General features: G+C 43.0%; 1 protein-coding gene across 3 annotated transcripts; it reads left to right on the top strand.

Moving 5' to 3' along the window:
• Positions 1 to 942: 942 nt before the first annotated feature.
• csdc2b (cold shock domain containing C2, RNA binding b) lies at positions 943 to 14,126 on the top strand. 3 transcript variants are annotated; one of them, XM_016248685.1, is made up of 4 exons: positions 943 to 1,229; positions 5,082 to 5,321; positions 12,175 to 12,297; positions 12,845 to 14,126. In XM_016248685.1, exons 2-4 carry the CDS (start codon positions 5,143 to 5,145, stop codon positions 13,005 to 13,007), a joined length of 465 nt encoding a protein of 154 aa, XP_016104171.1. In that variant the 5' UTR covers positions 943 to 1,229; positions 5,082 to 5,142; the 3' UTR covers positions 13,008 to 14,126. The 3 variants fall into 3 exon arrangements, with proteins under 3 accessions (XP_016104171.1, XP_016104169.1, XP_016104170.1); XM_016248683.1 differs by having other exon boundaries at positions 944 to 1,229; positions 5,068 to 5,321; XM_016248684.1 differs by having other exon boundaries at positions 944 to 1,229; positions 4,705 to 5,321.
• Positions 14,127 to 14,132: the final 6 nt, after the last annotated feature.

Raw genomic sequence — 14,132 nt, 5'->3', positions numbered from 1 at the left:
AATGCTAAACATATTCTCAGCAGTGCCCTCTAAGCATGTGTAATATACTACACGCTGGATGACCTGCAGATCTTTGAGGAGATTGTTGGAGGAGCATCAATGGACAGCAGATGTCACTGCATGCCACTCTCTGCTGCATATTCATATCTGAAAAGTGAAAATCAGATATGAAAACAAGCATTACTTAACAATTCTGAAATTAACTCAAGTGTATTATATTTTAGTATTTAGTAAGTATTACAAGTAAGTATTACATTATAAAATAGTCTCTATATCAACATTTTTGAAATAAATGTGACACCTAGTGTCCAACCTACTCTAATACTATTATAACCTGTTTAAATGTGAACAAGGGATTTACAACATTAAAGAAATCCTTTATTTATAACACGTACATGAAAAATCTAAAAGATTAGACACAACTATGGGACAGTGAAAGGAACCTCAAGGTTGTAAATGTGTGAAATTGTATAGGGCCCCATTCCTGTATTTAGCATGGGGCCCCCAAATCACTAAATCCGCCCCTGCATAAGACTGACATGACACCTTCATAATCATGACATGACACATGTCATGAATATGAAGGAGGTTGTATGCACGTTTATGACAACTGTCATTAAGTGTCATTCGCTCAGTTATGTCATTTTTAATGCAAATATGACATTATTTGACCTAACCCTAACCTAACCCTTACCCCTAACCATAGCCCATAACAAAGACGTCTCAAACAATGTCATCTTTGCATTAAAAATGACATAACTGAGCGAATGACACTTAATGACAGTTGTCATAAACATGCATAAAGCCTCCTTCATATTCATGACACGTGTCATGTCATGATTATGAAGGTGTCATGTCAGTCTTATGCACACCCCTTCAAGTAAAGTGTAACCGTAAGATGCATCGATAAAACGAGTGAATCGTTACACCCCTACTACTAAGGCTTTATGTAGGCTGTTGTCAGCAGACTGCTGTTTACATAATCTCATATGGCACGAGACAGTCTAGTGATGGGAGTGACTCACTTGAACGGCTTCAGTGCGTCATCTTCGGGATTCGGTGATGCATGCCACGAACGCGTCGGTTCTCCCGGTAAAAGCGTGCTAACGGGGATCTCCTCCATCACACGAGCTCCTCACTGCGGACCTGCACCGTAGCCTATATCTCATCTTACATAACGGCGGTCGACAGGACGGGACGGAAGCATCAGTCAACTCCAGACAGCGGCCGTAAGTTTCTGCATTTGGTCCGTTTATTTGGGCGTTTTTATTTTTTATTGTTGCCTGTTTTTATACTTGTAATGCTTGTACTATAAATAAGCGAATATGCAATCTAAAAACAGAATTAAAATGATTACAGTTGGTGCTTGTTTTTTTATTAGGCATGATCCCATCCCTTCGCCCACCTTTTGTTGATGTCCTCTCGTTTTGCAAAACTTCTAGACAGCAGTTATTATAGGCATTGATTGTGCGCATATAAATAAACGCATAGATAACGCCGCCAAAAATGCTGTCTAGTAAGTCAGCTGAGGCGATTCTGAGGCACAGTCCCTGCCCTCCGTCAAGAACATTCTGGAAGCGGGTGATGCTGAGCGGAAGATGAAAGGAATCGCATCTTTCAATCCATCAAGCGTTCCTCAACATAAACGTGACGTTTACGAGTTTGGCGCCAGTTCTAGTCATTTTTCCGAGTCAAAACCATCGTGTCAAATTGTAAACACTTTTTCTGCCTCTTGTTCGTGTACGTGATTGCTTCATTGCGAATTTGGTTCGCGTTATGCAGATCATATAGGCCTACTATTCTTCTGCTGTCACTATATATGGAATTTAATTCCATAAGCGGTGATGCTGAAGTTATTAATGGCAGAACCAGTAGGGATGGGCGTATCGATCCAAAGTATCGATATATCGATACTGACGCGAGTATCGAAAGTATCGATACTCAAACAAAAAATATCGATACTAAGGTGTGTTTTATTTACCAGTGATTTTGTTAATTTAACAAAAATATAATGCGTACAATATGCATCGAATTGGACGAATAACCTTTGTTAGCGAGTAATTGTGTAGGATAGAACTATTTTCCTGCTCATCTGAACACACGCAAATGTTGCAAGACAGAACTAATCAATCACAGAGAGCATTCACTCACTGCTGACAGTGCATTCAAACAGGGCTGCGTTTCCCAAAAGTATCATAAGAAAGCATTAAAGCTTTTGGGAACGGCAGCCCTGAACAATGCTTATCAGAGGACAGAAGGACAGAGTTATTTCACAATAAACAAACTGAAATTGTAGCCTACATAGTTTGTGCAATTACAGTTATTTAAATTGAACGTTGAAATATATAAGGCATATTGAATGTTAAAATGCATTTTAAACAAAGTTAAGTGCTTATTATTACCCATTTTACTCTTAGTAATTTAATAATTTAATACATTTCATCATTTAAAAGTTTAGTGCAGAAGTATCGAATCGGTATCGATATCGACGATACTGCCTTGAAAAATATCGGTATCGTATCGAAAACAAAATAAGTGGTATCGCCCATCCCTAAGAACCAGCAGCAGCTCTGATGTCATGAGGCCAGATTCCGCGTGCGCGCGAACCCTTTTGATAGTTTTCAGTCACGTGGCTGGTTCGAAGACCTGGCGGGCAAAACATCCATAACTGCAGCACAAGACAAAAGTATTAGATCATCTCCCAAAAGAATAAAACAAAGATATGTGAACAAAATGCAAGTTTTGGCCATTAGCAATCCATAAAGCACCTGTCGCGATATTTCAAAACAGTGCATCTTGTAAAACGTTTAATGTGAAAACAATTATAGTGCCTTTAAAACAGTGATATTAAAAGATTAAATTAGTACATTATTGATGATGCGTGCTTTATGCAGGCAAGCAAATGAGCCACGCAATGCGCTACATGGTGTTCTATGGGAAAACATTTATTAAACTTTGCGCATTGCGTTTATATTCTGCTTGCCTGTACAAAGTATGCATCATCAATAAGGTGTATACCGAATTTAACCTATAAATATCACTGTCTTACTATATTACTACTAAATGCAATCCTCCTGGCGGTCAGTGGAGCAAAGCTTTGTGGGCGTGCCTGTAAGGGTGTGACGTCACGTGAAAACTATCAATATGAGACTAGTAACCTAAATATACATCTGACACCTGATGTAGCATATACTGTTAGGACTGATCTTGTTCAGAATGAACACTATTTTCTTTGCGACTTCAATCCAACTTCAAATCAAAATAGAGATTATTAAAAAACAACATCTGATATTTAATCTCGGTTTGTTTGTGGCTGGAAATATAAGGTAAGCTATATAGAAATGTAAGCATTGTCTTACATTATCTTAGGCACAACTACAAAAAAATAGTAATAACAATAATAATAATAATAATAAAAAGTAGAAACCACCACAGAACATCTGTTGGTTTCCACTACAAATACCATTACAAACATTACAAACCATCAACTTTTAGTCATTAAAACCATTAAAAAAAAGTTTTCTGTAGTGTGTTTTTGGCCATATTCCATTAGGATTTAGTGGTTTTAACAAGCCACCAATAGAAGGCGACCAATTACCAGTAGAAACCCAAAGAGTCAATTACACTTTCCATTAAAGGGGTCATATGATGCGATTTCAATTTTTCCTTTCTCTTTGGAGTGTTACAAGCTCTTGGTGCATAAAGAAGATCTGTAAAGTTGCAAAGACTAAAGTCTCAAATCCAAAGAGAGTCAGCCACGCCTACCTAAAATGGCTCGTTCTAACACGCCCCCACATGTCTACGTCACAATGTGGAAATATTAGCATAATGCAGCCCAAATGTGCACGCAAAGAAAGAAGGCGTGGTTTCAGGAACAGCAGTCGTGTTGAAGCAGCATGTCAGGGAGACGCTGTGTTTCTAGGCGAAAGCAAAAGCACTTTATTTGGCCTATTAGTTTAAGTATTTGCTATTGACTGTTCAAATGTGGAGTTTTGCGCAGCGCAGAGTAATGCGTCGTGTGTGTGAGGGGAACAGGGTCACATCACAGGAGAGTGAACTGTCTGTCAGAAATCATAGCACGTCAGCGGTCTTAACCGCGGCTTGTGTACTGCATGTGTCTGTCACGCGACTCTGTTGCCCTTTCGGGCTTGAACTGATGGTAAAACTAACGACATTATTAACTGTCTTGATATTTACTTTGAAAGCTTGAAGCTTGTGATTATGGTAAGGGACGTTACATTTCCGACGCGTGCTTGTGGTGTTCAGCCAATCACAATGCACTGGGTCAGCTGACCAATCAGAGAAGACTGCGCTTGTCAAAGGAGGGGGCTTTGTTGAAAACGATGTGTTTGAGAGCATAGAGGAACTACAATAATGTACAGTATTTGAAAAATAATGTGTTTTTTGAACATTAAAGCATGTCAGCATATTTTGTTTCACCAAATACACAAAATAATGATCTTTAAAATAGCATCATGACCCCTTTAAATCCCATTATAACCAGTAAAACCATTACAAATTCTGTGATGGTTTCTTTTGTTGTTGTTTTCCAGCAGGGTACTGTACACAATACACATAAACTGTACAGAATAGTACAAATAGTAGGTTTGTATGCTATCCTTTTAATTAAATATACATCTGACGGCCAGTACAAGAGATGTACAGTTCAGTCTGATCGCTGAACGGCTTCTTGTGTTCTTTAAGGCCACTTTGAAGACAATGCAGGCTTTTGTGCATGAGGAACCGGGCACGCAGCACTCGCGCCCCGGGCGCAAACCGTCTTGAATGTAAACTCACACAAACAAAAACGCACACACACACACACACACACACACACACACACACACATAGACAGAGGCTTTGTGAAGCACAGACTAAATGTCAGTGCAGAAGCTGCACGTCGCTCCTCACAGAACAATCTGTGCCACTGCAAATAAAAAACAGAGCAGAGTGCGTGCACGGAGCATTTGTCAATAAACACACTCTACAACGTGCGTCAGAGTGAAAAGCTGCAGCTGGCAGAAATAACGCGTTGGATGTGATGTGAGTTTAGTGTTTCTCCCACAGGTCATCTTCTGCAGGCATCCGGAGTTCAGAGAGCAAACCGACGCAACCTCCGCATTGCACGCCGTACCCGTAACCATGGCGGAACCGGAGCTGTCGCCCACGTCGGACCCGTCTCTGCGGTCTCCGCGCTCGGCACCACTGTCGTTGTCATTCCAGTTCCTGCGAGAAGGCAGCCGCGTTTGGGAACGACCCGCCCTGCAGCCCGGGGAGTTACAGAGTCCTCTGCCCACCAAACGCACCCGCACGTACTCTGCGTAAGTACGTTCTGGAAAACTTCTAGGAACGTAAATAGAACGTTCCTCTAACGGTACCTAAAGGGAACGCTCTATTTACAAGAAAACTTTCCTGGCTAACCAACGTTCTTGGGAACGTTCAAAAACGAACATTCCCAGAACGTTCTGGGAACCAAAAATTTCGCGAGGGTGAAAGATTCCCTCACGCAGATTTCGCAATGGGTTCACTATTGACAACAGACAACAGATTTATTTTGCCTGCAAAATTTCTACGAAATTTCGCTAATGTGACTGCACATTTACAGTTACAGTCATGCATTTGATGCTTTCAGAAGTAAGTATGTTACCTGGGGATCGAATCCACGACCTTGGTGTTGCAAGTGCCACACCCTCCAGTTGATTTCCAGCTAACAAATATATGTTTGAGAACCTTTTGCTAACTCATTAAGTTATAAAAATGTTATTTCTTAATGTTCTCGGAACATTCAAAACATTAAGTTTTTAAAGATGTTAGATTAAACATTAATGTTCAACTTTAGCATTTTGCAACCATGACGTGACACTTGGATGTTCTCTGAGCCATCTGAAACAAGTAACATTAAAAAAACACCAAAATGTTCAAATAAAACGTTAGATGAACATTGTATAATTTATGTTTGGGAACCAAAAATTTCGCGAGGGTGAAAGATTCCCTCACGCAGATTTCGCAATGGGTTCACTATTGACAACAGACAACAGATTTATTTTGCCTGCAAAATTTCTACGAAATTTCGCTAATGTGACTGCACATTTACAGTTACAGTCATGCATTTGATGCTTTCAGAAGTAAGTATGTTACCTGGGGATCGAATCCACGACCTTGGTGTTGCAAGTGCCACACCCTCCAGTTGATTTCCAGCTAACAAATATATGTTTGAGAACCTTTTGCTAACTCATTAAGTTATAAAAATGTTATTTCTTAATGTTCTCGGAACATTCAAAACATTAAGTTTTTAAAGATTTAAACAATGTTTTTTTTCTCCTTATTATGTGAATGTTAGATTAAACATTAATGTTCAACTTTAGCATTTTGCAACCATGACGTGACACTTGGATGTTCTCTGAGCCATCTGAAACAAGTAACATTAAAAAAACACCAAAATGTTCAAATAAAACGTTAGATGAACATTGTATAATTTATGTTTTTCTGCTAACGTTTTGATAATGTTATTAAAGTTCTATTAACGTTACTTGAATACGTTTGTTCATAATTGAGAGAAACTTGCCAAAGTTCTAAGAGTGTTTCTCGTTAGCGGAATTTACAGGAACTAGCTATTCTGAACGCAACACACAACACGTGAGTGTTGCGTTTGATAAGTATCACACCGACACAGCGAGTAACATCAACTTATCATATCTTTTTACTTAACCTCTCTGTTTCAGACCCCAATAATCGAGCACATACATTGGTCAGGCATGACAGAATGCTTTCAGCACAATCAAACTCGATTCATCACTGAACACTAACTCAATGCATTATCAAACAACACTTGTTTGAGAACCCAACATTTCCCCCCCTCCAGGGGGTTTCTAACATGAAATGTTGACACAAAGTCCTGTAAGTGCCCTGGGCGAGAACGAATGCGGACAGGCCGTGGAGAAACATGGGAATGAGGCTGGGCAGCCTGTGATGGGCAGGCACACATCTTAGCTGGCAGGTTGATTGACATGTCTGGAGCCTGTGCAGGAGCTATCTGAGGTGTCAACTGAAGCACTGGGGTGTCCTGCCAAGCTGGGGGTTTGGCTTGAGGTTTGACACCTGTTGTATGTGCCGGGGGCGGAACTTTGCGGAAGCGGCTTGCATGCCATTGTGTGCCGTCGCTGAGCAAGAAGGTGGCTGGGCCCAGCTGATGAGTAACTTGGAGAGGGGAATACCAATATGAAGCGAGTTTGTTGTCTCTGTGGGGCCTGCAAACCCTGGCGCAATCTGCGGCCTTTATGTCAGGGACCTTAACGCGTGCTGAGAAATCGAATTTCTACTTCATCTTCCTCTGCTGGTGGGTGACAGGCCCTGACTCTCGGTAGTGGTCCCTGAGGCAGTGCGGGGCTGAGCCTGTCGAGGGGAAGGTGGAGCTCACGGCCAAGCATGAGGAAAGCTTGTAGAGTGTTGGGTGGCCCTGTAGTGCAGCAGTGTGTGATGGATGGCCCGTGAGAAGATCCATCCCTGGAACAAGTGCGCTCTGTTTTTCAGTGACTGATGGAAGCGTTTGACACTACCATTAGCTTGGGGGTGATAGTATGCCGTACGGATGTGATGAATACCTTTGTTTTTGAGGTATGTTGTGAACTCGGCTGAGATCAGCTGCGGGCCATTGTCAGTAGTGATAGTGTTTGGAAGGCCCCAGTGGGAAAACAGAGAGTCCAGGAAGTTAATTATAACCTGAGAGGTCACAGAGCCGGTGGCAATGAGCTCAGGCCATTTTGAATGAAGGTCATAGACAACCACTAGGAAGTGTTGGTGATGAGGAACTCCCTGTATCTCACCACATATGTCCAGCTGCAGGTGGTCCCAGGGCTGCGATGGCCAAGTAAGAGGTTGTAAGGGGGGGGGGGCCTGGTGACCAGTCTTACCGCTCAAGAGACAGGCAGCACAGTCTTTCACCAGGGCCTCAATGTCTTTAACTATCCCTGGCCACCAAACCTGGTCTCTGCAGCGCTGCTTCAACTTCACAATACCCAGGTGGCCCTCGTGAGCCATTGCCAAGACACGTGCACATAGGGTTCTGGGGATGACTGCGCAGAGGCCGCGTGCCACACAGGTGTCGTTCCAGCAGGACAGCTCCTGCTTTATTCTGGAAAATACTGCCAACCCCTCTGGTACCTCCTGAGGCCAGCCATTCAGAATATAGACTCGGAGCTGAGAAAGAACCAGGTCCTGTTCCGATGCTTCCTTCAGTTCTTGTAATGATACGACGGCCTGGAGGGGTGTGTGTAACAACTGGACAATGTCACGTTTCACCTGGTCTGTGTCGGTGTATGTGTGTGTGGTGGTGGAGTGGAGCGGGACAGTAGATCGGCCACAACATTGTCTCTGCCTGGGGTGAACTTCAGGTCAAAGTTATACTGGCGAAGACGGTTGGACCAGCGGTGTAGCCTCAGTGGCCTGTGGCCTGTCCCAGATGTGGTAAGTAGTGCAGTCAGGGCCTGGTGATATGTCCTTAGGGTAAAGGCGCGGCCATAGAGATACAAGTGCCACCCCGCTGGGTCTGTGACAGCACTGCTCCTATGGCTGTAGCCGACGCATCGCAGGTCACCCAGGTGGGGCTGGAGATATCAAAGTGAGCCAACACTGGGGCTGTGGTGAGCTGCACCTTGAGGGCATGCACAGCATTAGAGCATGCCTGTGACCACACCCATGGCTCATCCTTACGCAGCAGTCGCCGTAGTGGGGCAGTGGTAGCAGAATAATGTGGGAGGAACTTCAGGTAGTAACCCGTCATTCCCAAAAAGGAGGCGACCTGCGCAGCTGAGCTGGGTTCGGGAATTGCCAGTATGGCATCTACATGTGATTGAAGTGGTGTGACGCCATCTGTCGACAGCCGGAAACCCACATATTCAATAGTCGGTGCAGAGAAAACACATTTTTCAGAATTTAGGGTTAGTTTGTGTTCAGCTAGGGCTGCAGTGACTCTGCTGAGGTGTTCATCGTGACTCTCGAGGGTGGGCCCATAGATAACCACATCATCCAGGTAAATGGCCACCCCCGATATACCAGCCAACACCGACACCATGATTTTTTGGAAACAGCTGGGGGTGGAGCTGAGTCCGAACGGAGATCCAGCCTTGTCTGAGATCCAGTTTAGAGAACATGGTTGAACCATGGAACTGAGCAATGAGCTCTTCTGAGGTAGGCAGAGGGAACCTGTCTGGGATCACTGCCTTATTCACCGCTCGCAGGTCGACACACCCCGTAGGGCCCCTGTTTTCTTCTGAGCTACCACCAGGTTTGAGACCCAGGGCGATGCATCCACTGGTTCAATAATGCCAACGTCCAGCAGCTGCTTAAGCTCAGCTGAGACACCATCACGGAGAGCCAAGGGAATGCGTCAGAGTGGTTGGATGACTGGTTTAATGGCAGGGTTCAGGAGAGGTTGATGGGCAAAAGCAGTAAGGCAGCCTAAGTCTTCAAACAGGGATGGCCACTTTTGCTGCCAAGGTGTGGAGACTTTCAGGATCGCAGCTCCCTTCGTGTCAACTAGAGAAAATCCCAGAGCCGAGAACAAATCCAGACCCATCAGGTTGGCCCCGCAACGGGCAACATGGAAGGTAAAGCTGGGCACCATCTTGTTGCCATACCCAACAGTCACTTGCAGGGAACCCACTAAGTCAATCTTTGAGTAACCATAGCCACAGAGGGAAGCAGAGGGTGCCGAAAGTGGCAGTGCTCTGAAAAAGGTGCTGTATGTGTGCATATTCAGGAGAGACACACTGGCACCAGTGTCCAAAAGCAGTGGGATACACACATCATTTAGGCGCACTGAACATGCTTTAAATGAGACTGGTCCAGAGTAGACATTGTGAATGATAGTGGGTGTTTGGGCTGACACAGCTGGAGTGGAGCGGCAGACTGAAGCAAAATGATTGCATTTACCACAGTTACGGCATGTTTGGCCATGGGCTGGTCAGTTCTGTGCTCTAGACCAGTGTTACTCATTGCGCGGATTGCCAAGCTTTACTTTGTACCTTGCATGGCAGTAAATAATATGATGATATGATCATGCAGTCAATACAGATATTTCATAAAAACAAGCAGGGCTATAACATAACCCATTAAAAAAACTCACACCACGTCTACACCGGACGCGAGTGGCGCGATCCGACAAAAGACAATAGAACTCAGTGATGTTGTCTACACTGGATGTGGCGCGGCGCCATGCGATGCGACACGATCCCCATCAGTAAACTGATGACTCGTTCTATTTATGACAAACTGTACTGATACTACGTTCAAATGATTTGCAACTGTTGCTTTGTCGCGTCAAGTGTAGACAGACTTTTAGCGCAGCAGGGCGCGGCATGACAACTGTCACGTCCGGTGTAGACATGGTCAGACAGTGTCTGCTCTATTACAAATATATACAGTATATATATATATATATATATATATTTTTTTTTTTTTAAATATCTAAAACAGTGGCATTACAAGATGGAAATATAGACTAGAAAAGATATTTACCCTTGCTCTGTCCTACGTCCATGACACTGACTCACTGCAGAGTTGCCAGTTTTAATATTAACAGCTCTTAACGCCGAATGTGCACTTGGATGGTTAGATACATGATGGGCTAGTATAAAAAATTAAATAACTTAAGGTCTTTCCAGCATTAAGGTAATCCTGCTTTTTTTTTTTAATAATCTTGTCTCAGTTACAAATTTGACTGGTAAATGATAAAGAATGATATCCCCTTTTTGTATTGCATTGCATTGCATATGACAGATTGATAAAAAAAGACATGCTATTTATGACTTGATGTAACTTTTGATACTTCGCGGTAAAAGTGGCTCTCCGATTGACGTTGCCTTATCAGTGCGGCTCCCATGAAAAAAATAGTGAAGACCACTGCTCTAGACAGATGAGATGATGATCCACCGTTATCACAGGGCCTTGGTGCTTGTGGGCGTGGCCGAGACCGCTCCTGGCGCCTCAGTCGCATAACTGCAGAGGAGTCTGTTGCCGCCAACGTGTCGTTCTGGCTGGGTTGTAACGTCGATGGCGGCATGGGGGAGGGGGCCGAGCAGTTCGCGATTGTTTGCTGTTTGGTCAGAGCCGACGCACATGCAGCTGCATTCTCTATTCGTAATGCAACCGTGATTGCCCAAGACAGTGATAAATCATCCGGTTCTAACAGCAGAGTTTCATGCACTTTTGCATCGTTGGTATGTTCAATTAACTGGGGGTGAATCATTTCGTCCTGCAACGCACCAAACTTGCATGTGCTAGCCAATCCCCGCAAGTTGGCTACGTACTGTTGCACAGACTCACCGGGCAGCTGGTGTCTTTGGCGGAACAGAAAACATCTCAAGAGAGCGCTCTCTGGGGCTGCAAAGTGTGCGATCAGTAGTTCCACGGCTGTGTCATAATCGCTTGTGGTGCCCGACTCAAGCGCTCCCAGCATGCACTGATCCTCGGCTCCCAAGCAATGCAGTAACAGCGCTTTTTTGCGTGCTGCGCTCACGTCAGTCAGCCCCACTGCCAAGATTAAAGTCTCAAAGGACTGTAACCAGCGAGTCCAGGGAATCGGAGGCTCACCGGGTAGAGCAAGGAAAGGAGCAGGAGGTACCTGTTGAAAAAACTAGCATATGCTGGTTAGGTATGTTTTGATGCTGGTCTAAGCTGGTCCTTTGCTGGTGCTTTGCTGGTTTAAACTGGTCCTTTGCTGGTTTATGCTGGTCCTTTGCCAGCACATGACCAGCATAAACCAGCAAAAGGACCAGCTTAAACCAGCAAAGGACCAGCTTAGACCAGCAAAGGACCAGCTTAGGCCAGCATCCCAGCATCAAAACATACCTAACCAGCATATGCAGTTTTTTTCAACAGGGGTGGTAGTGCGATATCAGCCATCCTCGTTGCCAAATGTTGCGTTTGATAAGGATCACACTGACACAGCGAGTAACATCAACTTATCATATCTTTTTACTTAACCTCTCTGTTTCAGACCCCAATAATCGAGCACATACATTGTGCTGAAAGCATTCTGCCATGCCTGACCAATCAAACTCGATTCATCACTGAACACTAACTCAATGCATTATCAAACAACACTTGTGTGAGAACACAACAATGAGCGTTCAGTACAAGTGAATCTGTGTAAATCTCGTCTCTGTGTGTCTGTAGGACTGTTCGTGCAAACGTGGGTCCCGTTTTTAAGGGCGTGTGTAAAAACTTCTCGCGGTCGCAGGGTCACGGCTACATCAGACCAGCTCACGGTGGAGAGGACATCTTCGTACACATCTCAGAGTGAGTCAGAGTTCAGACTGAAGCCATCAGATGCTGTGATCTTCTGCTTTTAGTGTCATCAGAATCAGGTTCACGTCACACTTCAAAACCAAGAGTAAAAATAGAAGAAAAATTTATAATAATAATAAAAAAGTATAACAACAACCCTACAAAAATGATTTTCAAAATTGTAGATTCAACAAACATTATTGGAGTATGAAGAAAAACTCTATTTTAGTGTTTCTAAATTCCACGTTTAATTCTACAAAAAAATATTGTTAAATCTGTTTAAATAAAAAAATAAAACGTTGTATAGCACATTTATAATTTTTTTTTCTTCAGATTTTTAATACAAATTATACATTTAATCAAGAAAAAAAAAGTTTCTACATACAACCTGATATTTATTTGAAATAGCTGTGCTGCTTACCATAGAAGAAAATGTCATGTTTGTTTTCTGATGAAGAATCACGGTAAAATGTTGTCAGATCTCAAATCTCACAGTGTTTTAGAGGTTTTCCTGCTGTCATGTGTTCGTGTAAATCTCTCGTCCATCTCTCTCTGGCAGTATTGAAGGAGAGTACGTTCCTGTGGAGGGAGATGAGGTCACATACAAGGTCTGTCCAGTCCCGCCCAAGAATGTGAAGGTCCAGGCCGTGGAGGTGATCATCACGCACCTCAAACCAGGAACCAAACACGAGACCTGGTCGGGCCAGATCATCAGCTCCTAGGATCCAGTCGGAGCAGGACTGCAGGGAGGGAGGAGGGTGGGTTTTCCCGGAAGAGAGAGCAAAGCATCATGGGAAGGTTTTTGAAAGTAGAAGGGTGCAGAGAATGTTGAGTTCAGCAGAACGAGCTGCGTTACGGGAACATTAGACCTCAAACAGACTCTACGCAAGTATTTATTTCACACGTCCATGTGGTTCGAAAAGTCTCCAAATATACGTCACATTTCGCAACAGAAGTTTGCGTAGAGCTTGTTTCTGGTTAAATGAGTCATCTGTAGGTGTGAGAAACTGAGATGATATTTGAACATCCTCAAACTGGACTGTGAAAGAATCAAACGCATCGATTCGGAGGCACACGCTACACTTGTGGCTGTTTTTGGCTCTTATATTTATTTTTCTTTATTTATGCATTCATTTTTAACGTTAAATTGATGGTAATAGGGTAATAGGGTGGATCTCACAAAAACCTGTCCAGAACATATCATATTCACAGTTATATTCACCCCAAAATCAAAATGGAAAAATTAAGCAATTATGTCCTGCATAAAGATTTTCAGGACAGTTAAACACATTTACCCCCAAATTCATAACACTGCAGAAAAATCTCTTATTTAAATTGTAAAACATTAAATATCATAATTGTATTACTTGTACTGACTGTACTGGTATTTTATTCATGCATTTGACAGATTTTAATTTAAAAATCTTGAGAATCATGACCGAGAATAAAAACAATGTCTAAAAATGTCGATAAACAACAGTACAGCATGCAATGTTTTATTTAAAGCAATGAGAATTTTAGGGGGTAGATGCTTTATTCTCATAAAAGTCACGATGCAAAAAAACAATTTGTAATGGTCCTAAAGTTAACCTTAATTTTCATTATGCAAAATATTGTTCATTTGATTTCAGGGTGAAGTATGAATCAGACATGATCTTGGCAGGTTTGTAGCGTTTCATCTATTGGGCTCGGTTATATATGCTGGAACTGAAACATCATGGACTAATATTGCACTTGAAACTTGAAACCCCAAATAAAAACTGCCAAACTGACTTCATCTCCCAGAACTCTTTCTCGGGAGCTTTTCAGGGTAAAAAGCAGCATTTTGTAGACAGCTGAAGAATAAC

The sequence above is a fragment of the Sinocyclocheilus grahami genome, unplaced genomic scaffold (genome assembly GCF_001515645.1).
Source record: "Sinocyclocheilus grahami isolate Dianchi unplaced genomic scaffold, SAMN03320097.WGS_v1.1 scaffold888.1, whole genome shotgun sequence".
In the NCBI taxonomy this organism is placed as follows: domain Eukaryota; kingdom Metazoa; phylum Chordata; class Actinopteri; order Cypriniformes; family Cyprinidae; genus Sinocyclocheilus; species Sinocyclocheilus grahami.
Note: the sequence above shows the minus strand (reverse complement) of the source record. Positions and strands in the feature narration are given on the sequence as shown.

Bases quoted from the DNA above. Each gene is read 5' to 3' on its own strand.
- csdc2b (XM_016248685.1), top strand. From the start codon at position 5,143: ATGGCGGAACCGGAGCTGTCGCCCACGTCGGACCCGTCTCTGCGGTCT. The intron at 5,322-12,174 runs GTAAGTACGTTC...GTGTGTCTGTAG, and splicing joins CGCACCCGCACGTACTCTGC to GACTGTTCGTGCAAACGTGG. The intron at 12,298-12,844 runs GTGAGTCAGAGT...TCTCTCTGGCAG, and splicing joins ATCTTCGTACACATCTCAGA to TATTGAAGGAGAGTACGTTC.